Genomic DNA, 26897 nt, shown 5'->3' with positions numbered 1-26897 from the left:
GCGGTGAGGCCAGTGTGGCTGGAGCTGAGACAGTGGGACGTGAGAGTGGGACGCATGCGAGAAGTCAGAGACGTTACAGGGAGCAGGTCACATGTGCCTTGTAGGCCATCCAGGGGAGTCTGTCTTCTTATCAGAGAGAGAGCAAAGGCCTTCAGAGGGATGGTACAGTCTAACCTACCTTAAAAGAATCAAACTGACTACGGCTTTGAAAGTAAACCAAAGGGAGCAAAGGGTGGAAACAAGCAGACCAACAATAGACAGGATTGTTCTTGGACCAGAGTGGTAGCCGAGGAGATGCTGAGAGCGGTTGGAGTCTGTACAGATTTAAAGGTAGAACCAATGGTATTTTCTGATGGATTTGGATATGGAGTATGAGAGGAAGGTCAAGAATGAGTCTATTACTAATGGTCTGCAGCTGGAAGAATGGAAGTGCCATTTCCCGAGATGAGGAAAGCTGCAGGTGAGGCAGGTTTGGAGGAATGATCGGCATCTAGTTTTCACAGGTCAAGTTTGAGATGCCTGTTAGACATCCAAGTGGCATGTATGTCAAGTAGGGGGTGTGTTATATAAGTCTGGAATTTGGTGGAGCTGTTTGAATTGGTGATTTCTATTTAGGTATCACAGGCAGTATGCAAAGACATGAGTGGATGAGATAACCAACGATGTGGATAAAGAGATAGAAAGAAGGCCAAAGGTGGAGCCCTGGGGCACTCTGACAACAGGAGATCAGGAAGAAGAGGAAGGACTAGAAAAAGAAACTCGGAAGGAGCAACCAGAGGTGTGGAGAGAAACCAAGGGACGGATGGTGTCTTGGAAGCCAAAAGAACAAAGTATTATAAGGAAGATCAAGTCATCAACCGAGTCAAATGCTTCTGAGACATGAACTAAGAATTGGCCATTTGATTTAGCAACTGTGGAAGTCACTGGTGATCTTGAAAAGAACAGTTTTGGTGAAAACCTAACTGGAGTGAGCTTAACAGGCATTGGGGAGAGGATTTAGAATTCTAGCCAACTCTTTTGCCACATCTTGCTACAAAAGGACACAGAATTAGACATAAACTTGAAGGACATTTTTAAATTATAAGTGTTTCAATATATAATCCTAATAGATAAAGTGTCTTTTAAAAATTAAAAAAAAAACCCTAAATATAATAACTCTTTAAAGTCACCAAATAATCAGTGTTCTAAAAGAGGCAAGGTAATTGTCTCACTGGAGTCAGGATCCATATTGATTTAAGAACTGCAGCTGACTGATATGTCTCTCAGGCATCCTTTAATCCATAGGCTCAAGAAATATTGTTTTATGATGGGAGAAACAATAGCATGTTTAAATGTTGATGGGAGATAATCCAGTAAAGAGGAAAATGTAGGTGCTATTGGACAGAAGGGCAAGGATTGCTGAAGCAATGCCCTTGGATTGCTGAGAGGGCATGGGGCCCAAGATTAAAAGGTGGCTTAAAATTCAGGAGAGGAGACAGAGGATGTGGACACAGATTCAGGAAGATGGGTAGCTGTGGGACCACGAGGAATTCTCTTCTGGTTGATTTTATTCTAGATGAAATGGAAGTCAAGGTGATCACGTGGGCATGAGAATGGAAGAGAAGGACTAGAGAATGGAGGAGAGGGGAGGAGGCCTGGCGTGTTTATCTGGGGGAGAGGGAGAGTAACTCGGGAAATGGGATGTTATTGCTGTATAGCACTTAGGGTTTACTTGGGGTGAATGACTTAAAGTGAAACTGCTTGCCAAGCTCACCTGCAAAAGTCCAGCCCATAGTAGGTGGGTAATTGGATTTAACCAAGGTAGAGTTTTTCTAGGCAAGGATGACAGAGAGAGAGTCAAGGCTATGAATACAAGTCAGTGCTTATAATGATAGATGATGGAAACTAATCTTCATAAGAAAGAAATGAAGATATGAGAGAGGTGAAAGACAGTGAGGTGTTAATAATGGACGTGAGAAATAGAGTATTTCCTGCCATGGTGGTGGTTTAGTCACTAAGTCATGTCTGACTCTTGCTACCCTATGGACTGTAGCCCACCAGGCTTGTCTGTCCATGGGATTTTCCAGACAAGAATATTGAAGTGGGTTGCCATTTCCTTCTCCACGGGATCTTCTGGACCCAGGAATCAAACCTGGGTCTCCTGCATTGCAGGCGGATTCTTTACTGACTGAGCTAAGACAGAAGCTGTTTCCTGCCATATCAATAAGCAAAGGACGTCACGTGCGTGCATGTGATAAGTCACTTCAGTTGTGTCCGATTCTTTGCGACCCCATGGACTGTAGCCCTCCGGGCCCCTCTGTCCAGGGGACCTTCCAGGAAAGAATAGGAAGTGGGTTGTCATGCTGTCCTCCAGGGGCTCTTCCTGACCCAGGGATCACACCTACGTCTCTTACATCTCCTTCACTGGCAGGTGGGTTCTTTACCACCAGTGCCACCAGGGAAGCCCAAAGGGTGTCACAGTCAGCAGCAGTTGTAGCCACCATGAACGGTGAGCTGATGAACCCTGCGGGAACACAGAAAGGAAGAATAGCTGCCATCTAGCAGCTATCAGACTGCAGCCACTCCCCACAGTGAGCCCTGAGGAGACCTGGAATGTGAAAATGCAGGACACTGGCCCCAGACAGCTGAGGTGCATGTCAAAGGAGTGATTTCAGTGAGCCTGGACTTGCATCTTTCCACACATAGAAAAGCACTAAATTCCTTAACTTGACATGTCTGATTTCCTTAATTAACAGTAGTCCTTGGTGTTCCCAAAGTTGGTGTCCCCGACTACCTACCCTTTGTTGCAAAACCTCTATATATCCTAGTTCCTCCTCTCACCTCCTCAGAGCAGTTTCTCATAACTGTCTGGGATGCTGTCTCCTAGGTTGCAGTCCTCATTTTGCCCCAAATAAAACTTAACTTGAAGCTCACATGTTGTGAAAAACTGTTTTTCAACAGTCTGTAGCTCCTAATCAGACCAAAGAATTGAAGGAATGACTGTATGAGAAGGAGACACGTGGAAAGACAGCAGGATGTTTGAGACTGAGACTATGAGGGTTTGGAATCTTCGGTAATGCCAGGCCTATGGCCACAGAAGGGGAGTTGAGAGGCAGAGTGGTAAACACGTCTATTGGAGTGACCAAGTGACTCACTCAGAGGCCAAGGCATAGGAAAGAAGATCTGCATGGATACTTGATCTACATCAGCAATTACAAGAGAAGGAGGATAGAAGATTCAGTGCATCAGGAGTTGAGATCCTCAAGCAATGAAGAGATAGGACGACTCTGCAGTTCACCAGTAACAACAAAAAAGATATCTGGGTGGTAATGACTGAGGGCATAAGAATCAAGGTAGGGTTGGAGCTGGATGTAGTCTGGTACTTAGTTGCTGACATTCTGGAGCAGGAGTAATGGAAGGGTTAGGGGACAGGCTCTTGGCTAATATCTCCATTATCTGGAAGACAGTTTTAGATTATAACTGCAGCAGCAGCATAGGTCTGTATGTGCATTTTTGTGAAGCACTTATGTTTATTGTGGACAAGGTTCATTATTTTGCAACATCTAGGGTTTTTAGATGTCCTGAGGTATCCAGTGTATGATACAAAGTAGAAGTAATGAATTAACCAATTTGTAAATACCTTCGTTATAATTGATTTTTTAAAAAAGGCAGCATCTTGGACCTGGAATTATTAAATCGTCACTGAGAAATGTATGTCAGGACTTGTTCATTTAGGTTGGCAGCTGAGGGGCAGAAGGAAGTATAGAGGGAGGGCTGTATGTGGATGTGTTCATATTTATATTCTGGTGATAACCACTGATGTATGTGCATCTCTGGCTGTACCACGGGAATGCATAGTTAAATAATTCAGCAGAAACATACCTCCTTTCTAACACTTTATAGTTTAGGTTGGATAATGAATCCTCTTAGAGGCATTATCCCTTGTGTACTCCGTTGCTTTATGTCTCATTTTTAATTGAACCTTAAGGGGATGTAGTATTTTAATCATAGTTATGCCAATGTTTATCTAGAGGCCTATTGCCATTTTTTGTCTTTGAAATTTTTGTCACCAAGAAAGGCAAGATTACGTTTTTTCCTTCCAGATTGAGTCAGTGTAATGTATTCTTGGTTATCAAAACACTCATAGCTTTGGGATTTTGAAATGGTAAATATTCATGATGTGTGAAACAGCATGATCCATAACTGTGTGATCTTAATTACATAAAAATGGATGCTCAGTTGTGAAAATACACAAATGAGACCTAGAAGGCCATGTCCAATGGTAAACTGCTTGTGACTATGAATGACTTTGTTTTTTGCTTCTTGTATTTTTTGGTTTCCTATTATGTACATGTTAATTGTTAAGAAATGTTATCTTAAAAACCTTACGAAAAAGAAAGAATCGAGGTTGAGAATAGATTTTTAAGGAGGAGGAGAAATAATGGTCCAAAGCACAGTGAGGAAGGAGGGCATCTGTTCAACTTCATTTTTAAAACATATAAATATATATATTTTGTTTGTTTGTTTGTTTTTGGCTGCATTGGCTCTTAGGTGAGGCACGTGGGATCTTTGTTGCATCACGCGGGGTCTTTCCCAGCTGGCGTGCGGCCTTCATGCAGGCTTCTCTCTAGTTGTGGTGCACGGGCTTGGTTGCCCTGTGGCATGTGGGAATCTTAGTTCCCTGACCAGGGACTGAACCTGCGTCCCTTGTATCGGAAGGCAGATTCTTAACCACTGGACCACCAGGGAAGTCCCAACTTCATTTTATATAAACTGTTTATGTTTCTATAACGTGAGTCAATAATTAGCATATTTTACAATTAGATATTCTACTCTAAGATCCTTCCAAGCTGCCAGTGCCCACCAGTAAACACCTTTCATCTTCTCACGTGTGGACTGACTTGCAACAAGAATTTGCAAGTTGTTCACGTGCACTGCTTCGCTGCTGTGCTTGTTCGTTTTCAGAAAATGAAGATTTTTCTCATTTTCAATTCAGAAAAAGAAAAGCATTCTTCCTGGAACTTCAATGCCAAGACAAACAACCCAGGAACAGAAATGTACAACGATTCTTGCCCCATCTATTGCTTTGGTTCAAAATTATTGATTATCTATCAAATATTTAAGAATTTTCCACTCTGTGTCTTTCCGTTCGGAAAGACAGACAAAAACCCCTCCTCCCATTGCCTTTATATACTAATGGAGGGAGAAAGAGAGAAAACACGTCAGCAGACGTCTAAGACGTCTAGAAGTTTGGGTGGTGCTAAGTATCACGGAGAAAAAGAAAGCGGGGAACTGGGATGAAGGGTGATGGGCAGCTTCAAATTTAAATGGAGAATTCAGGGAAGACCTCAGTGAGAAGCTTACGTTTAAGGAAAAACTTGAAGGAGGTGGAGGAACAAGCCCGTGGATCTCCCAGGAAGGAGCCTCCTGGGTAGAGAAAACAGCGAGTGCGTAACTGCCAAGGTGAGAACACACCTGGAGGCAGCGGTTCAGTGTGGCTGGAGTGGAGTGTAAGGGAAGACAGAGGACAGGGGGTCACAGATAATGACTCGTAGCTGGGGGGCAAACAGCAATAGGTCTTTGAGGACTTTGTGAGGATTTTTTTTTCCAAGTCAGATATTCAAGAACCAGAGGGTTTTAGGTAGAAATTTAAGAAGAGGATGAAGTGAAGTTCGGAAATTACAACAGGCACATGAATAACCTTATGTGAAAAGGGTTGATCTGATGTTCTAGGAATTGATGATGCTTCTCCGTTAGGGCTGGGTTTGCATCCTAACATCACCGCTTACGGCCAGGTGACCTTGGGGACTCATCTGATTTCTCTGCACCTGAGTTTTTGTTAAATAGGGATAACGACATCTCCTATTGAATAATTAAAAAGACTCAAGGTAATAGACCATCTGTAAAGAACCTAGCACACAGCTGAAGCTCAAAACTGGCCCCTATTATTAGGAAAATGTGTGTCTAAAGATTTAGATGATCATAAATGACCAGTCTTTTCTTAAAGTCTGCATACAAACAAATTGCTTTGTAACTCAGATATCACTGTTATCTTCTTCTCCCTCTTGAGGTTGCATAATTACACTTCATTTAAGCCCCTGGCTTCCATGACCTAGGAAATCTCATGGAGTTCATTGTCTCAGCATTATAGATCCTGCGATGAAAAAACTACCTCCATATTGTAATACTTTGGCCACCTGATGTGAAGAGCTGACTCATTTGAAAAGACTGATGCTGGGAAAGATTGAAGGCAGGAGGAGAAGGGGACGACAGAGGATGAGATGGTTGGATGGCATCACCGACTCAACGGACATGAGTTTGAGCAAGCTCCGGGAGTTGGTGATGGACAGGGAGGCCTGGCGTGCTGCAGTCCATGGGGTCACAAAGAGCCAGACACGGCTGAGCGACTGAACAGCAGCAACCACAACACTGTAATTCAGTGAGGTTGGGGCTCCTCCGCACAGAAACACAGGGAAATGATGGGAACTTACTGCCAGAAGTCAAATGCTGAAGCACAAACATACCCTTCCCAGCAAAGTCCTCTCCTCTGTGCTCCAGCACCCCCAACCCCCGTATAAAATGAGCATCACCATCAGCCTGCACACTGCCTGGGAGAAATGAAAAGTCCACTTTCTTTCAGAGTGTTTCTTTCTTTTAGACTCAGAAGCAGAACATAATTAACAAAATGGATTTCGGAGACTTGGCAGAGAGAGTGTGTCAGAATGAAAACCCTTAACTACCTTATTTCCTTGCACCTGTTTTCCAAGAGGAAAACCTCCAGATGAGTCAAAGATGTAGTATGTGTGCTGTGAGCTCAGTTGCTCAGTCGTCCAACTCTTTGTGACCCCGTGGACTGTAGCCCACCTGGCTCCTCCGTCCGTGGGATTTCCCAGGCAAGAATACTGGAGTGGGTTGCCATTGATTTTAGTACTCATCCCTGTTTACTTGGGAAGAATTGAGTGCCTCATTGTATATACCATAAACTGCTTCTTTATTTATATTTGTTGGTTATTTATTTAAAAATAAATAACCCAGGTTGATTATATAATTACATAATATATAATAATTATATAATAATAATGATATATAATAATCCCAGGTTGATTCACCCCTCCTATCAGTTGACCTGTTGTCAGCATTTTTTAGTTAATTATAAGATCATGAGTAAAACTTGCTACAAAACAGAGTACACATCATTTTTACTTCATCTGTGTGGCCCTATACAGTCTCATTTCTTTTCTTTGATCATACAATTGAGACTTGATATGGGTAAAATCACCAGAAATTATGAAAGGAGTAGTTTGGAGAGGTCAGAATCCTTTGGGACTGCTAATATAAAAGAAAATAATTTAAAAATTTAAGATATTCAGCACTGAGACTGGTAGGCACTCACTAAAAAGTAGATTTAGTTAAACGTAAAGTTGCAAAAAAATGTTCTCTTACTTGCTTTTCATTCGAAGATTCATCACTGTTGAAGGGCTCTTGGCTAAAGAGCACTGATTAGTTAATAAAACTGTTCAGAATTTATATGGTTTAGAAATATTTTTCTCATTTTTTCCCGTATAACTTCAAGTGTTATTTACCTAGAATTCAGACTCAGCAAAAATTCTTTTATGTTCTACCAATTTTGATCAAAGTGAAAAGCCCTTAAACAATTGAGCAAAACTGAGTTACAAGAAACAGTTAATGGATTTGTGAATTATTCTTCTTTGGCAATGAGGTCATCCTAGTTTACTTTTTGGCTTGGCACAGATACAAGACTGAATCCCCTAATGTTACTTTTTGGCTTGGCATAGATACAAGACTGAATCCCCTAAAGTAAAATGAGTGATCATTTGAGGACACTGCACTCAACCGTGGCTTCCATTACTTTGAAGAACTTTATTTAAAGTAAACATTTTTTTTTTAATTTTTACTTCTTTATGGAAGGATAATTGCTTTACAGAATTTTGTTGTTTTCTGTCAAACCTCTACTTGATCAAGTGAACATCTTTTGAGGATAATAGTAGCTGGGCTTTTAGTCAATTGAAGAAACCCAAAGATTTGTACCACTTTGAGGATCTTTGCAATAATTCCATCATCCATCTACCAGAGTCATCTCCCTAGTAGGGAAGTGCTCTGAAAATTTCTCAATAGTTGTAAAAAGGAACCTTATCATTAGAGATTTCTGTGACTAAAGTCTTAATCCCCTCTTCTCATATCAATGGCTATGATAGTAAGAGATTCTACTAATCAATAAATATGGATTTGGAGGGAATCAAGGATCCTGTCCAACGGGGTTCTCAAGGCAAGAATCCTAGAGTGGATTGCCTCCTCCAGAGGACCACATTTTGTCAGACCTCTCCACTATGACTGGTCCATCTTGGGTGGTCCTGTACAGCATGGCTCATAGCTTCATTGAGTTATGCAAGCCCCTTCACCATGACAAGGCTGTGACCCATGAAGGGGACTTAATCCTAAAGGAAATCAACCCTGAATATTCATTGGAAGGACTAATGCTGAAGCTCTAATACATCGGCCACCTGATCTGAAGAGCTGACACCCTGATGCTGGGAGAGATTGAAGGCAGGAGGAGAAGGGGACAACAGAGGATGAGATGGTTGGATGGCATCACTGACTCAATGGACATGAGTTTGAGCAAACTCCGGGAGATGATGGAGGAGCCTGGCGTGCTTCAGTCCATGGAGTCACAAAGAACTGGACGCAACTTAGCAACTGAACAACAACAAAGTATCCTGAGTGGCTGACATAACTCCTTTGGTCCAAAGATTCCTAGGGCTGAAGCAGACCATCCTTTTGTTTTTAGCAAGAAGCCAGCACACACACAATTCTAGAAAGGTAATTGTCTACGCTTTCTCTTCAGATTCTCCTGTGACCTTCCCCACAGCTCTCATAGACTGCACAGAATGGCTGCGCAGCAAAGGCCCTCTCCTTTGCTGGGCCCCTGGAGACGAGGCCCCTGGAGACTTAGGATGGCTTTGATTGCTTCCCCAACAACCCAATTCCCTTGCCATAAGTCTGGCTGGGTGCCCAAGCCAGGCATGGCAAGAAATCTGTTTGTCTTTGCAACTCATTTCCCAGCCCAGAGCAGAGCATCCTAGCAGACAAACCTCTGGTCTTCTACGCCTAGGAGATTCCCTTCCTTTCCGAGAGAGCTGCTCCAGAAAGGAAGACAAGGAAAATGAGTCTGATTAGGTCTTTGGGCTTGATTTCCTACCCTAAGCGGGGCAAGTGCCTGCCAAATAGCCAGGAGGTAGGTAGAGAGGAGAGGTCCCAGTGTTGCTGGGACCCAGCTCCCCAGGGCTAATACGGTTGGGGCCAAGGAAACAAGGCCCAGGGCAAGTTGAAGAGGACCACAAAACTGTACTGGACTATGAAAACTATGACTGATGTTCCATGGTAATCCTTCAGTGGGTCACCCTTACCTGCTGAGTGAGGTCACATTCCCACAACATGATTTCAACACAGCACACTTTTCAGACGCTGTCCTTTGGCCCAAATTATGTTATTTGGTTGTCATTGCTCTTAGAAAATATCCAGTGTTTCCTTAGGCTTACCTTTGTTCTTCATCTTATCATTTATGTCTCTGTCTCTTGCCATTTTAGCTCTCATCTGAAGCCCATCTCTAACACCACCTCCTTTAAAAAGGCCTTTGCTGGTCATCCTAACCAGAAATGGGGTCTCAATTCTCCAAATACTTCTTATGATCCTTTTTACATTAAACTCACAGTTACTTATTCACATTTCTCCTGAATTTGATTGTGACCTCATTCAGGGCAGAGACTGTGTCTTATTCTTATAATGTCCATGGGGTTCAGTAGGTGCTCATTAAAATGCCTGCAGAGTAAATGAACACCTTGTGTTGGATTAGCTATCTCTCCTTAAAAAGAAAAGAGAAACAGAAAGAATAAACTAGGAATGACAGAGGACTGGTAGTTTGGACTAAAACTAATTTCATTCTGGTCAAAACTCTTCTCCAGGACCACAACGCAATAATAAATTGAATGGCAAACCACTCATTTTTAAAAAACAGGCCCTTAACAAAAGAAAATAAACAAATGGCTAACAAGTACATGAAAAGATGCTCAACATCATCAGGGAAACACAAAATAAAATCACCATGATATGTTACTTTACACCCACAAGCATGGCTAGAATATAAAAGATTGATAAGACTGTAAACTGGCAAGTAAGAAGCTCATACTTCACTGTTGGGACTAGAAAATGAGACAATCATTTGGAAAACAGTTTGATAGTATTTCCTGTAAAAGTTAAATATACACCTATCCTGTGACCTGACAGTTTCACTCCTAGTTTTTACACCAGAAAAATAAAAAATGTGTGATTGTCTATGGAAGATGGAGCAAGAGAGAACTTTCTGGGAGATGAAAATGTTCTAAGTCTTGACTGAGATAGGGTAATATAGTTTTGCCAAGACTCATCAAACTGTACACTTTGAAAATGTGCGTGTTATAGTGTATGTGAATTATACCTCAATAAAAAAATAATTTTGCCCAGGATCAACCTAAAAAATCATTTATTCTACCTGCCTGTGGACTTCGGGCATGCTGGAAAGAACCCTGCCACAGTTTTCAGCCATCTAATACTATGACCTTGTGAAGAGCGTTACGAGTCAAAAGAAATACATGAAAGGTTTATTTTTCTCTAAACCCAGATGGCACTGCCATTACTCTTAGATTTTCAAATGATTAATCTGATCAGCTACTAGCAACAATAGTTTATTTTTAAAGTTTGTTTTTGTTGATACCCAGAATGCAAGCTCAAGGATATGATCACAGAGATCCTGTCTTCTTGGGAGTTACTTATAATAGTAAGTGGGACAATTATAATACAGTCATTATCAACAGTAAGTTAAATGCTTATTAGAGCGAGTTACGTAATTTAGACCTTGGAGGACTTTGGTTATTTATTATGGAAGGCATTACATTTCAGTGTGTTCTTTCCTTTGGGACTTTAAACACGAAGAGCTCCTCTTAAAGGATAAAAGTGGAAAATGAGATCATATATCGATTAAAAAATCAATGAGTAAAAATGTTATGAAACTAAATTTAAAAGGCTTTTAAGAAACCATTGAGGATTGGAGATAAGATCTCCCTTTAGATGCTGCACCTGTTTTAAGTTAGATTCTTTTTAAAGCAGTGACCTTGAAAAAGGTGGTAAACTAACTGGGCAAATTTGATCATTTTTGTCATCAGAGATGATTGTGTTCATTCACAAATACCTTTATGAGGCATACACATATTCGCATTCTCTTCTCTTTAGATAGAGTTTAAGATTTTTCAGCTTGGGCTTTTATACCAAATCACAGCCAAAATATGGCTATTTGATATTCAGTTATAATTTATCGAATACTTATTGAGTATTTACTGTCTTTTTGATTCATGGGGTCACAAAGAGTCGGACACGACTGAGCGACTGATCTCATCCGATCTGATCTTGAAGTGGGGGGATTATAGAAAGTATGAGACACAGTCAATTTCCTCCAGGATCTTCAAGTCTAGTTATGGCGGAAAGTTACGGGGGAAACAAAGTAATGAAGATTTTGAAAAAAATTTAAGACAAGAGTTAAAATATGTTATAAGACCATGCATGGTTAGTTAAGAGATGCCTTTTAAGACAGATGCTTGGGATTGGAGGAATGAGGCTGAACTCTCATTCATTTCTTACGTTCCTCCTGCGGGCCTGTCAAATGCTGCAGTCTCCATTGTCCTCTCTTGCTATGCTTTTGTTGCATTCTTTTAAAATTTAAGCTAAATACGCATTAAAATAATGCATGGACGTATTTTTATAAAGCAAATTACACTGGAAACTTACCACACACAGCAGACCTTTGGGCAGCTCTTGCCTGCCTTCTGCTTTCTGATGTCCCAGAAGCAACCACTTTCAATTTTCAGTATTCTTTCCATAATTGAAAATATTTCTTGATTTATTGGGTTTTGATTCACCCACTGACTCCCTTTAGCTCTCTTCCTTCACCCACACATACACCGTCCTGACACTTGCCTCTACTCTCCTGAAATACTTCTAGGACATATTTGGTTATGGCCATTACAAGTATATATTTAGTATTATGGCCATTACTTGTCTATATTTAGTATTATGGCTATTACAAGTGTGCACACTGTGATTTCATTTCTTGTGTAAGTTTTTTTGTTTCTTCACAAGATGTCTGTTCCTCCTTTTTAAAAATTTTGCATATCTTGGTTTGAAGGACCTCTTGCTGAGCCTTGTCACATGCTCTAAAGTTTTTTAAAATATCTCTCAGCCCAGTTTTTCATAAAGTCGACCCTGTCCGATAATCTATCAGTCCCTTTTTATTTGTAGGCCTTTCTCTTGGAGCCCTCCTTCACCGCTGATGTAGACAACCTGGTCTCAAAATTCCTAAGACTTCCCTTTAGGTCATCCTGGAATGCCATTTGCCTCTTCCCTGTGTGGACCACTAAATTCCTCATTTTTCTCTTTATTGATCTGTACTCCCAGAAAAGGTGATTGGGAAATCAAGTTGTTGAGACTTTGCACATCTGAGAATGTCTTTATTTTACCTTCACCTTTGACAGATAGTTTGGAAATTACTACTTTTTCTCAAAATTTGAAGGCTATGCTCTGTAGTTTTCTAACTTTCAATGTTATTGCTAAGACTGGATGGCGTTCTGATTCTTCAGCCTTCAGAGGTAACAGGATTTTTCTCTCTGTAAGTTTCTAGTATATTCTCTTTATCACAGCATTTTTTTTTTTTTTTTGGTAAGCCTGGCTAAAAGTCTATCACTTTTGTTTATCTTTTCGAGAACCAGCTCTTAGTTTTGTTGACCTTTTCTATTTTTTAAGTCTCTATTTCATTTATTTCTGCTCTGCTCTTTGTGATTTCCTTCCTTCTACTAATTGTGGGTTTTGTCTACGTGTCTTTTTCTAGTTCTTTTAGGTATCAGGCTAGGTTGTTTATTTGAGGTTTTTCTCATTTCCTAAGGTAGGCCTGTATCACTATAAACTTCCCTCTTAAAAAACGCTTTTGATGGGTCCCATAGATTTTGGAACACTGTTTCCTTTTTCACTTGTCTCAGGGTGTCTTTTCCTCTCCTCTTCGATTTCTTCAATGGTCCATTGCCTGGTTAGTAGCGTACTGTTTAGCATCCATGTGTTTGTGTTTTTTCCAGTTTTTTTCTTGTAGTTGATTTCCAGTTTCAAACCATTGTGGATGGAAAAGATGCTTGATATGATTTCAATCCTAAATGTATTGAGACTTCTTTTTTAGCTTAGGCTGTGATCTGTTCTGGAGAACATTCCATGTGCATTTGAAAAGAATGTGTGTTCTGCTCTGTTGGGATGAAAGGTATATGCCTATTTAGTTCACTCTGCTTAAGCAATAACAGCCTTCTTGCTACTCTTTAGACAAGCCAGGTATGTTTTCACCTGGGGGTCTTTGCACTTGTCTAGAATGATTTTCCCTCATATAGTCACATGACTCACTCCATTATGACCTTCTGATCTTTTCCCAATTGTCACTTTTAAAAAAATTAATTAATTTTTAATTGAAGGATAATTACATTACAATACTGTGTTGATTTCTACCAAACATCAACATGAATCAGCCATAGATTCACCCATGTCCCCTCCCTCCCGAACATCTCTCCCGCCTCCCTGCCCATCCCACCCTCTAGGTTGTTACGGAACCCCGGTTCGAGTTCCCTGAGTCATACAGCCAAATTCCCACTGGCTATCTATTTCACATATGGTCGTGTATGTTTCCATGGTACTCTCTCCATGCATCCCATACTCTTCTTCCTCCCCCCACCAGCCATGTCCATAAGTCTGTTCGCAATGTCGGTGTCTCCATTACTGCTCTGCAGATAGGTTCCTCGGTACCATCTTTCTAGATTCCATATGTATGTGTTAGCATATGATATTTGTTTTTCTCTTTCTGCCAACTGTGACTTTCTTAAAGAGGCTTTTCCTGACATTACTTTAAAGTGGTGACCTCCTGGGTTGAAAGTTGGTAATGAAGAATTCTTAGGCTTAGAAAGTTTTCAGTAAATGTTTACTGTACATTTTCAGAGGTTGGTTAGGAAAAGTTTCATTCAACTGATTGGAATGGGTAGGAATGAGAGGAAAAAGAGGGGAAATTCCAGGCAGGTGAGCTGACTAAATGAGTTACAGCCTGAAACCTGAAATTTAGAAATTATTCATATTCTCATAATATTTGAGAGCAAATGATTTAAACAAAGGAGAAAATATGAAGGAGAAATTTCCAGGGCTAACCCTCATTGAAGTACTGGGGCAGGGAGCTCTAGTGCGAGAAATTGGGAGGGAGTTATCAGAGAGGTTAGGGAAGGAAGAGTAGTGATGTTGTCCAGAGTCAGGAAGAAGTGAAGGCAAATATATGAAGTGATTTAGATTTATTTTCCTACTAAAGTTTCACTACTTTTAGCTACCCTGTTTTGACATATAAGAAAATTGAGACTTGGATCTCACCAGTAGTGATGGAGCCAGGAATCAACTCCAGATCTGGCTTCTAATCTGGTTATGTTTTACAACCTGGCCTGCTTATGTCACTTATCTGCAGAGTACATCATGAGGAACGCCGGGCTGGAGGAAGCACAAGCTGGAATCAAGATTGCCAGAGAAATATCAATAACCTCAGATATGCAGATGACACCACCCTTATGGCAGAAAGTGAAGAAGAACTAAAGGGCCTCTTGATGAAAGTGAAAGAGGAGAGTGAAAAAGGTGGCTTAAAGCTCAACAGTCAGAAAACTAAGATCATGGCATCTGGTCCCATCACTTCATGGGAAATAGATGGGAAAACAGTGGAAACAGTGACTGACTTAATTTTCTGGGGCTCCAAAATCACTGCAGATGGTGACTGTAGCCATGAAATTAAAAGACACTTGCTCCTTGGAAGAAAAGCTATGACCAACCTAGATAGCATATTAAAAAGCAAAGACATTACTTTGCCAACAAAGGTCCATCTAGTCAAGGCTATGGTTTTTCCAGTGGTCATATATGGATGTGAGAGTTGGACTGTGAAGAAAGCTGAGCACTGAAGAATTGATTCTTTTGAACTGTGTTGTTGGAAATGACTCTTGAGAGTCCTTTGGACTGTAAGGAGATCAAACCTATCAATCCTAAAGGAAATCAATCTTGAGCATTCATTGGAAGGACTGATGCTGAAGCTGAAACTCCAATACTTTGGCCACCTAATGCAAAGAACTACCTCATTGGAAAAGACCTTGATGCTGGGAAATACTGAAGGCAAGAGGAGAAGAGGGGTGGCAGAGGATGAGATGATTAGATAGCATTAATCTGAGTAGACTCCCAGAGATAGTAAAGGACAGGGGAGCCTCGTATGCTACCGTCCATGGAGTCATAAAGAGTTGGACTTGACTTAGCAACTCAACAACAACAACAACAATTTACCACTTTCAAAGAAGCAGAAATAGACACTCTTCCATACAGGCAACATACTAAATTATCTTTAAAAAGTGACTGCTATTTAAATGCTGTAGCATTTATGGAAGTGTGATTCAAATATTTATTGTGGTAGTTTAGTTGCTAAGTCATGTTTGACTCTTGCAACCCCACGGACCGTAGCCCACCAGGTCTACAGTCCATGGGATTTTCCAGAAAAGAATACTGGAGTGGGTTGCCATTTCCTTCTCCAGGGGATCTTCCTGACCCAGGGATCAAACACTGCTCTCTCACACTGCAGGCGGATTTTTTAGCATCTGAGCCACCAGCAAAGCCCAACCATACATTTAAAAGGATAGGATAAAGACAAGTAATACTTTTTAAAAATATTTCACCAAAAATGTCCTTAAGTATATTTTACTGATTTTGAAAATTGTTGTTTAACCCTTTCTGATACAGCTATTCAGGGTCTGCTTCTGGGTCAGTTTATTTTGGTTTTGGTTTATATTATTGTCAGTTGAAAGTTACCTCACAAAGACAGATGGTTCCAAATGGAATAGGGCAGGCTTGGCTGTACTTACTAAATTAAGATTCTCATCTCTCAATCCTATTCAGTAATCAAATATGTTTTTATTGAAATTCATATTCTCAGATGTCAGTAAGTAGTTTCTGCAAACTAAATCTAAAGATTTTTCATTTTCATATATTATGCATGTGGATTTTACCCATTGCAACTCAATTCAAAAGGTTTTAAAACATGTTAATATTTGATTTCTGATTTTTAAAAATATTTTTATAAGCGATAGTCACTATTTTCATCAGGAAAATTACATAACATGTAAATGTTTCCAAATACCTGCTTCTAAAGACTCTTTCCAAAGCACACATTTCTTTAGAAAAGCAACAAGTTTCCTCATTCATTGGTGAAATATCACCTTTTATCTGAAAGGAACAGTTAAAGGTATCTTTAAAAAATATCTTCAAGGTTAAAAAACAATCACAGAAGAGGGCAATACAATTTTTTCACTTGTCTTTTTGTAAGAAGAAAAATGCATAATACTTTTAAGTACTTTGCCATGAATTATCAATGAACCCCAGTATACGTAAAAGAGATTTTCAGGGTCACTCTGCCCTGTTATATGGAGGCTGTGTGTTAAGAAAGTAAGGCCATAGACCCTTTTAACTGGGGTGCATTCAATCTTAAAGTGAAGTGAAATTGTTAAAAATGAAAGAGTGAGGGTATAAGTCTTCAAGACTGTGGGCCACCCACTGTTGCCTTGGGCTGCACCTACTTGATGGAACCTCTTATTTATAAACGGAAACTTCTCGTCTCTGATGGATCGTCTTCTGCTTCTCCTGAGTGGCTGTGTTCCACTTTGGCAAGGATGGAACGACTGCTCAAGAATGAAATTCTAAACTAAGACAAAACCAAGGTGATGAAGAAGGTGGCCCTGAGAAAGAGGCTTGTGGGAGGCAGAATCAACAGGACTTGATCATGATTAGATACAGAGGTATCAGTATAAATCAGAGCAAATGCACACATACAACTTTTTCTATGCTGCTTCACAAAAATGTTCACATCTCATCTTTTCTAGTCAGATTTCCCAGATGTGAACCAAGCTATTTGTATTCTTCCTTCTTTCTGCCATGCACTGTGCAACGCACAGTCATTGCTCGGCAAAGACTAAGTATCTTCTGCTTGTTTGTAGACCTTATGCCTGCAAACGTCAGCTGCTCAAAAATGTCTTTTTTTTTCATAAGAGGGCCTTCATGAATGTCCACACCAAGGTGGTATCAGGCATCAGGATGGCACAGTGGAGTGTGGGACCCTCTGAGTCTCAAAGAACAAGGACTTTCTTCTGAACTTTTTTCTGCCCTATATGGCTGGGCAGAAAGGCACTAGCAGAAACCTTTATCCAAGACAACATTCTCTCCCCATAAACATCATCAGCTAATCGTCTTAATGGCCCCCTCCCCCCGCTGCACCAAAAGGCAAATGCTCTTCCATATGTCTTACTCACAGCAAGGTTGGTCCGCTATAGACCCCTGCAAATGCATCTTGGCCGATGACTGTCAGGTATTTATTCTTGTTCAGGTAACTGGAAAGAGAGACACACACACAGAGAATGGATTAGGTGAGGTTAAGCAAATTAATATAAATACCAAGATAAAATGTGAGTGTGGTCTCCTTGGCTATTAACTGTTTCCTAGGAATTTAGACCATGGGGTCACAAAGAGCGACTGAGCGTGCGCGCGCGCGCGCACACACACACACACACACACACACACACACACACAGGGATTTAGAAAACATCTTCCCTTCTTCTGCCTTAAGCACTCAAAATATTCTAGGTTCCGATTGTGCAAGCTTTAGATGCATTCATCACGGCTGAAGTCTTTGAAAGTGAACGTGCTTATGATCTAGTTTACATATTTTAAAGATTTTATATAAGTTGCCCAATTCCCTATTTACCTGGCCAGTGGTGACTGTGTTTTTTAATCCTCTTCAATACCAACTAAATTAATTTTTGTTTCTCAATACTGATCAATATTTCCATTTACTTTTGCTGCCTGGGCTTATATCAGGTATTAAAGTGAAGGTGGTGAGTGGTGATGGGGACTGGCAGAGATTCAGATCTTTTGTTTGGGGAAAGGTTGCCAGATTGTGCAAGTAAAAATGCAGGATACTAAGATAAACAATGGATAATGTTTTAGTATAAATTGTGTGTATGTGTGTGTGTCAGTTGCTCAGTATAAATAGTTCCCACGTAATTTTTGAAACATTCTTATACTGAAAGTTTATTTGTTGTTCATCTGAAATTCACATTTAATTGGGTGGTCTACATTTTCTCTGGCAATTCTGAGCGGGGGCAGATTATACTGCTAAAATTATAGAATATAGCTTCCGTAGAAGGGGTTTGATGAACACTTTGATTTTTCCATTTTGAAAAACACTTTGGCATTTGAGAGGAAAATATTTTTGAAGCAATTTAAGTCATAAAGTAATCCTGAAAAACAAAATTACCTCTAAATGGATAAAAAGCTTTCAAGTGTTTTGAAACTGGCTTTTTTCTCCTAGCTGTTTTAGAAAACAAAGTTATCTGAAAAGAAACCAAGTATTATATTTATAAGTATATATTTTTATTTCTTTTTAGATCAATGTATCTTTATAGATATATGTACCTTCTTTCTATATATATCTTTATTTCCTTTTAGATTACATATATGTATGTATATAATCTCCTTATTATAAATGATCTCAATTTACACGTGTTTAGAATAATTCACCATATAGACAAGTCGGTTTAGAGTCAGTGAGTAGTCACCTGTTGGTGCAACACGAATACAGCGGATACTCTTGGAGACTCTTTGTTTAGATATAGACAATGCTTCCATTTTTCTGCTTATGGTGCTTGCTCTTCATGATGCAAAATTCTTGAGGATGATGGTTAATAAGAATAATATGACACTGGTATATATAAAATGGATATCCAACAAGGACCTTCTGTATAGCACAGGGAACTCTGCTCAATGTTACTTGGAAGCCTGGATGAGAAGGAATTTGGGGGAGAACGGATACATGTATATGTATGGCGGAGTCCCTTTGCTGTCCACCTGAACCTATCACAACATTGTTAATTGACTATACACCAACATAAACCGTTAAAAAAAAGAATAGTGTGATGCTAGATAAACTACAGGGACCTACGGTGTGATACAGGGAACTATACTTGGTACAATTATCTTGGGATAACCTATAATGGAAAAGAATCCGAGAAACTATATCTATATATATCTCTGACTGAATCACAGTGCTGTATACCTGAAACCTACCCAACATTACAAATCAACTATACTTCAATTTTTAAAAAAACGAACAGTATGCCATGAACACTTTGAGTCAGAAGGATGCTTTCTCCAGAGCCCGTGCAGAGGAACTTGCCCTCAGTGAACTGGCTGTCCCTCCTTTTCTCTGAATCTCGGAGGGAGACTGAGGACAGGGAGGGTGGCTGTGTCTGTGGCTGAGCTGGGGAGGCAGCGTCTGTCGCAGGCCAGAAGGCAGAACAGGAGCAGCGCTTCTGTGAGCCCCCGGCCCCTCCTGACCCACCGTCGGCTCCCCTCCAGCCCTTTGTCCAGGATGGAACCTGGAAGAAGAGGGGGCAGCCTCAGAGCCACAGAAGGGTCTCCACTGGGGCAGCTGGACGAAGAGTTTTACCAACCACCACCAAGTCTCCCTCTCCTGGATGGGGGATGAGGACTCAACCGAATGACAAACACTGCGGCTCCAAACAGTATTGTCGTTGTTCAATCACTCAGTCGTGTCTGACTCTTTGCAACCTCGTGGACTGCAACACCACACTTCCCTGTCCTTCACTGTCTCCCAGAGTTCCTCAAACTCGTGTCCACTGAGTCGCTGATGCCATCCAGCCATCTCATCCTCTGTTGTCCCCTTCTCCTCCTGCCTTCAATCTTTCCCAGCATCAGGGTCTTTTCCAATGAGTCAGTTCTTCACATCAGCTGGCCAAAGTATTGGAGCTTCAGCTTCAGCATCAGTCCTTCCAATGAACATTCAGGACTGATCTCCTTTAGAATGGACTGGTTGGATCTCCTTGCTGTCCAAAGGACTCTCAACAGTCTTCTCCAACACCACAGGTCAAAAGCATCAATTCTTCAGTGCTCAGCCTTCTTTATGGTCCAACTCTCATATCCACACACGACAACTGGAAAAACCACAGTTTTGACTAGACGGACCTTTGTCGGCCAAGTGATGTCTCTGCTTTTTAATACGTTGTGTGATTTTATACATCTTTTCTCAAATCAAGGTTCAGAACGAAGTTGACCTAAAGTAGCCACCACCTGTTTTCCTCATTGTACTCTTTATTTCCTTCACGGCATTACCACAGTCTGTGATTATCTTGCTTCTTTGTTTACTTTTTCTTTATCTCCCCAATCAGAATGTAAGCTCTCTGTCTTACTCATTGCTATATCACCAATGCCAGGTTCAGTGCCTCTGTAACTATCTCCTGAATGAAGGTATAAAGGATTGAATCAAAAAAGCAATGCACTTTTCCTTCAAAATAATGAGGTGGGCCATGCTAAACTTTCACTGTAAGGAAAAAGTAATAGAGAATCAATCATCATATGATGTGTTGGCCAGTTGACTCCTCAGATGGCAGTGATAAGCAGCCTTGTTTACAAATGCCACAGGGTATGGTCCAGATGTGGCCTCTTCAGGAATGGCTGGATATCAAGCTTCCAGGATACTGTTAAGTCTAAAAATGGAGGGAGGGGGTCAGTTAACCTCATATATGTACAAAGACCCAAATAAGAGGTTACAGCAGCCAGTCTGTGCCTTCTGAATGAATGGCTGTCATGTCTCTCTCAAAGACTTCATTTGAACACCGTTTGACTCTCCTTCAACTCAACGTGTCTACAGAGTTCATGGTCAGTGATAGCTAGAGCAGACAAAAGCCGCCTTGGAGAAACAAGAACTGCAGAGAAGATCTTGAGCAGCATGATCTTGTAAGAAGACAACTAACTCAGCACAAGTGCCACACTGACTCGCACCCCCTTTTGTGTTCTTTGGACCACGCAATTTGCAGATCACATTCTGTTCCCAGACTGCTGGAAATCAAGTAAGGATTGGTGCGTTCATCTCAGTTTTTCCTCCTCATCTCTGACTGCCGCAAGTGAAAATCGGCTTGCTCTAATCAGTAGAAATTATTGTAAAACTAAATAATTGCTTGTCCAATTCTGCAGTGTTTTCATCGGATATTCAATACGCCCCCAAGGATCAGGAGGCTGGTTGATAAGTGCTACAGTTTACCAGAAATGCTGCAGGGGATTTTAAACTGGGAAAGCCAGCCAGAGTCCAGGAGGGGAGCAGCCGGATGAAGAGAGGGTGCAGCCAACTTGAACGGAGATGAACTGAGTCTTGGGGGGAGGCTGCCTTCTCTAAAACCAAGGATTGTTTGTAGACTTCATCCCTTAGAAATAACGAGGGGCTTAAAAATGAAACCCCCACTCTGCCATTGGCAGTTTGGAGGCTGTCTTCTTATCACAGATGATGATAATGCCACGAAGTGTTAACCTTGGGTTCAGATTGCGGATTCTACCTTCCTTCTGAAGCAAAGTGGATGGGGTGGGGAAATACGTTTGCAGAAGCCTTAATATTCAAGAAGTGTGGACTTCCGTCAGCCCCATGTATCATATAATGTTCATGGGGAACATCAGTTTAAATTGAGTCTTTGACCCTGACTTATCCTGATTCCTCTAGAATCCACAATCTGTAAGCCAGCTTGGGTAAGTCAATCACAGATCTTGGCAGGGCTACATGGGTAACCTACTGCAGACGATTATTTCATATGGAGGGTATATCAGTGTGATCAGCTAAACTCTCTCTTCCACAGAAGGATGAATGTAAAAGACGAAAAAGAGTAGAAAGTCTTGGAGTCTGAGGTGAAAATAAAGACTTTTGAAAGGATTTCTAAATACTGGGAGGGGCTTACTTGAAAAGGACTGGTATCTTCTTTAAAAATAAGCTAGACACTGCACCACGTGTGCATACCATGCCTTTTTACTCTTTGGAGTATGTAGGCCTCTTGGAGAACTTCTTGGAAGAGATTAAGTTCCTCCTAGAAAAGATACATCAGATTTTTTCATATGGGAGTCGGGGACGGTGTGGGGAAGGGGAGGGGAGTTAAGAAGCCCTGTGCTGATTTAAGTGCTGTGTATCTCACAGTTATGGAAGAACAGTATGGTCAGGGAAATGAAGATGGTCAGGAGTGAGTTGCAGAAGACTATCCAACTGATGAACTCAGCACTACAGACACGGCTCACATTAATCCCCATTGGACTCACACTGGGCACATAGCAGCCATTCAGGAAAAACAAGCTGAATAAAATATATGAAGGTCCAGGCGCTGGGTACCTCCTAGTTTGAGGCACCCTCTACATTATGTTTAGATGAGGACATGTCAGAGGGAGAAGCATGACGTTGCAGCAAGGCAAGTTGTGGGTGCCACTAAGCTTGGTTCTCTGGGGTGTTTTAGGATATGTCGCGGCTCCAAGGTAGAATTTCAGCCTGCATTTCCATAATCCCTGTAGGGTACCTGTTTATGTTGTGAGACTCTCATGGGAATACTTCTGTGGGGAACCGTGTTTCCCTCTCACAGCATCAGTTATTTGGAAAATTGAAGATTACCCCTGTCCAGCCCTCAGTGCTCCGTAAAAGTCCTTTTGGTGGCAGAAATCAGGACTGTTGTTCTTCAGTCACTAAGCTGGGTCTGACTCTTGGAGACCACATGGGCTACAGCATGCCAGGCTCCTCTGTCCTCCACTATCTCCTGGAATGGACTCAAATTCATGTCCATTGAGTCAGTGATGCTATCTAATACCTGTCTGTAAACAGTAACAGGTGAGAAAATGCTCAAGGTTTCAATAGGCAGAGGTAAGAGCCAGCCTTGGAGCATATCCTGCAAGCTGTTCAAATACTTACTCCATAAGAAATAATAGCCTGCCTAATCCTATAATCTTTGCTCTCATCATCTTTTCCCAATGCTCCAAGCTGTGGGGTTTTGCTTGTAACAATGTGTGATGCTAATTAGTACATGGATTGTGTTGACTTCTCTGTCCATAACGATTGGTGTTTCAGTACACCCTTAGCCCATCAAAATGGTATTTTTTTCCTGCCCAAATGTTTACTGTCAGTTAGTAGCTTGTTGCTAGAATTTGACGATAGAAAATACTATACAGAGAATGGAAAGTTCTGAGATAAGCAACATATCCTCATGCCTGATGGTGTGGAGGAGGGGAATAGAGGTTGCAAGGACTGGATGTGTGACTTAACTTGAGACTGAGAGCAGTTCAACTTCTGTTGAGCAAGGGATGATGGTATTATTATTAATTTCACATCTGAGTGATGACAGTGTGCTTGGTTCCATGTGAAATCACAGGACCGTGTACTCTCGCACACCAGCCATCACTTTCATGAACTTTTAACTAATTACCCAACTGCTGCTGAGGCATCAGTGCTTATTCTCAATGTGGAATTTGTCCAATTTGGCTGCAATCATGTTCTTCAGTTACACTAAAAAAATAGGTCTTGGTGAGGTCAAATCTGCTAATTTCAGCACATTGACATGAGGCAGAAAATGGGGAATAATCACTGTTTTGGATGAGCCCTTGTTTAAATTAGAAGTTAAAATATTTTACATCAATAAAATCTTTGAACACTAGTAGGGTAATTATAGAATATTGATGTGTTTACATTAGTTTTAAAGCATAATTCGCATTGAGGCTAGCAGCAACAGCTCCATGTTAAAATCACAAAATCAGTACTATTTTGTTATTACTATGGAAACCTGACCTCTGTTTTCTCCATCTACAGCTCAGCCCTTAATTTATCTTCCTCCAGTTCCAGGTCTCTTTATCATGATTACTATTTTGGTTTTTACCTTGCATTATTAGGATACCTTTTACTGAAGAGAATAAAGCTAAGAAAAATTTAGTTTCTATCAAGCAGGAATTAAGAACTTAGGGTAGAATGAATAGATGGAACATTTAGTTTTATAACAGGAACAGAGATTAAGTTTAGATTTCAAATACTGATTGGAAAAAAAAAATCTTTGTTTTATTTTATGATTGAATATGAACTTTCAAACCCTTAAATATTTTTATCTAGATACTTCTTATCTTTATCCCATGCTAGCCATTTAATCTTTACAAAGAATTGGGAGAAACAGACTACATATTTCGTGACACAATAGTCATCCTCACTGAATACCTACATCTAGATCAGTTCAGTTCAGTTTAGTCACTCAGTCATGTCCAGTTCTCTGCGACCCCATGGACTGCAGCACGCCAGGCCTCCCTGTCTGTCCATCACCAACTCCCAGAGTTTACTCAAACTCATGTCCATTGAGTCAGTGATGCCATCCAACCATCTCATGCTCTGTCATCCCCTTCTCCTCCTGCCCTCAATCTTTCCCAGAATCAGGGTCTTTTCCAATGAGTCAATTCTTCACATCAGGTGGCCAAAGTATTGGAGTTTCAGCTTCAACATCAATCCTTCCAATGAATATTCAGGACTCCTCTCCTTTAGGATGGACTGATTGGACCTCCTTGCAGTCTGAGGGACTCTCAAGAGTCTTCTCCAGCACCACAGTTCAAAAGCATCAATTCTTCGGTGCTCAGCTTTTTTTTATAGTCCAACTCTCACATCCATACATGACCACTGGAAAAACCATGGCCTTGACTAGACGGACCTTTGTTGGCAAAGTAACGTCTCTGCTTTTTAATATGCTGTCTAGGTTGGTCATAACTTTCCTTGCAAGGAGTAAGTGTCTTTTAATTTCATGGCTGCATCTAGATCAGAGTTTCACAAACTATGACTATGTGGTCACATTCTACTTGCCACCAATTTTTATAAATAAAGTTTTATTGAGACATGGTGACACTCATTTGTTTATGAATTGCCTGTGGCTGCTTTCACGCTACAGAGGCAGAGTTGAATAACTATGACTGAGATCTCATGGCCCACAAAGACCAACCTGTTTTTTATCTGGCCCTTGCCAGAAAAAGTTTGCTTATCTCAGCTCTAGACTTCTAAAAATCAACAAGAAAATGATTTTCAGTTAAGAAATATTTCCCACATTTGTGAAACCCTTCCAAATCTTACATAAAAATGTCAAGAAAGTATGTGAAAATGATGCATTGATTCTTTTCTTTGTTTCAAGGGGTAGTAGTGGCTAGAACAGACTGTAATTCTGGGAATCAGTGAATTAAAATCCACTGTCTTCAACAGAAAAACCCTCTCCCGTCAGCCAAGGCTCTCACAGAGCCCACGATATGGTCTGAGAAGAAACCTGGTAGGAAGGTAGAAACAGTCTCCCTTCATAACCTCTTCATAGATTTAACTTCAGAAGACCCCAGGATGATCTGAAACTTTACTGGCTCTTATATCCTCCATAGCCTGCCTCTTGAATAAACCTTGTTAAGTTCACCTTCCCCCCAACAAGGCAGTCTATCAAAGATTTCTCTTGAGTGTTTTTGTTGTTCAGTCTCTCAGTCATGTCCAACTCTTTGCAATCCCATCGATTGCAGCACACAAGGCTTCCCTGTCCTTCACTATCTCCCAGAGTTTGCTCAAACTCACGTTCATTGATGCCATCCAACCGACTCATTCTCTGTCTTCAGTAACTTTCCCCAACAAGTATTCTGTGGCATGCCAGTCCAGAGAGAGGCTCCTGAACCAAGACCTCCTTAAGAAGCTCTGCATACTGTATCCTCCTACTGTGCATGTGTGTGTGCGTTCAGTTGTGTCCAACTCTGTGACCCCCATGGGCCCACCAGGCTCCTGTATCCATGGAATTTTCCAGGCAAGAATACTAGAGCTGGGTGCCACTTCCTACTCCAGATCCTCCTACTGGATACTAGGAATTCAGATTCTTCTATCAAAAGACCTAAGAAGCCCAGCTGTACATTTTGTTTAACTTTATAAGGTCATAAACAGCTTTTAAGAAGTAAGCCTCATTAATTTATTATGGAAAGAGATTTCAAGGAACATAGTTTGGGAAATGCACTCTTTTACCCCAACCAAATTTATTCTCTTACCACAAAGGCTGGGAAGAAATTGGGATAGAAATTATTGTTCCATTGTTAGTTTTTCCTTTTTTATTCAATACAAAATGTATCTATACTTTTTTGATATTCTGCAACTGACTTTATGTCCAAACTATAAAATAACAGGCTACTGGATTACACCCAGATCCTCTTAGCACAGTAGTCTGCCGATTAAGGAAGATGCACTCTGGAAACCTCCTGAAGTGTCTGTGGAGTTCTCTAAATATGACCAAATGGCCAGTTATGAGCAGGCATGAGATGTTTTGGAGCAAAACAGTGAACATACATGGAGTGATTTTAGTCCCGATTCTTTGAAATTAATAACTTTTGATCATGCCCGCCTCTTCATCAAGGTGTCCCTCACTCAAACCTCATCTAGAAGTAGGTTGAGTGGGTGACCTTGCTGCACTGGTAAAGCCAGACTCTCACTGACAAATACCACTGGTGCTTGGTGTAACTGTTCTGTGAAACTTCCACTGGTTGTATCTTGAGTCTTGAGTGACCTCCTTTCTCCAGCATGAATCCACTTCTCTGCAAGATCTACAGATCTGCAAGATCTTTTCGTTTCTGTGTTTCACGTCTTTAACAGACTAAGAAGGATACATATTATCCTGGGCTATGAAGCAAGTAGCAGCAGCTAGAGGATTTGGGTGTCCAAGCCTTAGAGGTGGCTGGTAAGTCAGCAGCAGTGAATCCCAGCAGAGCACAAGGGGAAGGAATCTTGAACTAGGGGTTCCAGGCCCTGGCTTTGGCCTGGCCACTAGATAGCTCTATCAAATGTAAAAAGCCACATTAAAAAAAAAAAAAAAAAAAAACCCATGTGTCATTTATATTTTGGGCTGCACTGGGTCTGCGTTGCTGTGTGTGGGCTT

General features: G+C 40.9%; 1 protein-coding gene across 2 annotated transcripts in view; it reads right to left on the bottom strand.

Moving 5' to 3' along the window:
* Positions 1–26897, bottom strand: part of TSHR (thyroid stimulating hormone receptor) — a 148429-nt gene that overhangs the window by 13179 nt on the left and 108353 nt on the right. The window contains exons 8-9 of one of the 2 annotated variants that reach the window (XM_005212136.5): positions 17424–17501; positions 16957–17273 (exon numbers count right to left, since the gene is read on the bottom strand). In XM_005212136.5, coding sequence (XP_005212193.1) covers positions 17204–17273; positions 17424–17501 — 148 coding nt within the window. In that variant the 3' untranslated portion in view covers positions 16957–17203. 2 annotated transcript variants of the gene reach the window in all.

This window comes from Bos taurus, chromosome 10, assembly GCF_002263795.3.
Source record: "Bos taurus isolate L1 Dominette 01449 registration number 42190680 breed Hereford chromosome 10, ARS-UCD2.0, whole genome shotgun sequence".
In the NCBI taxonomy this organism is placed as follows: Eukaryota; Metazoa; Chordata; class Mammalia; order Artiodactyla; family Bovidae; genus Bos; species Bos taurus.
The sequence above is the reverse complement of the archived record's forward strand: the minus strand, read 5'-3'. Positions and strand labels throughout refer to the sequence as shown.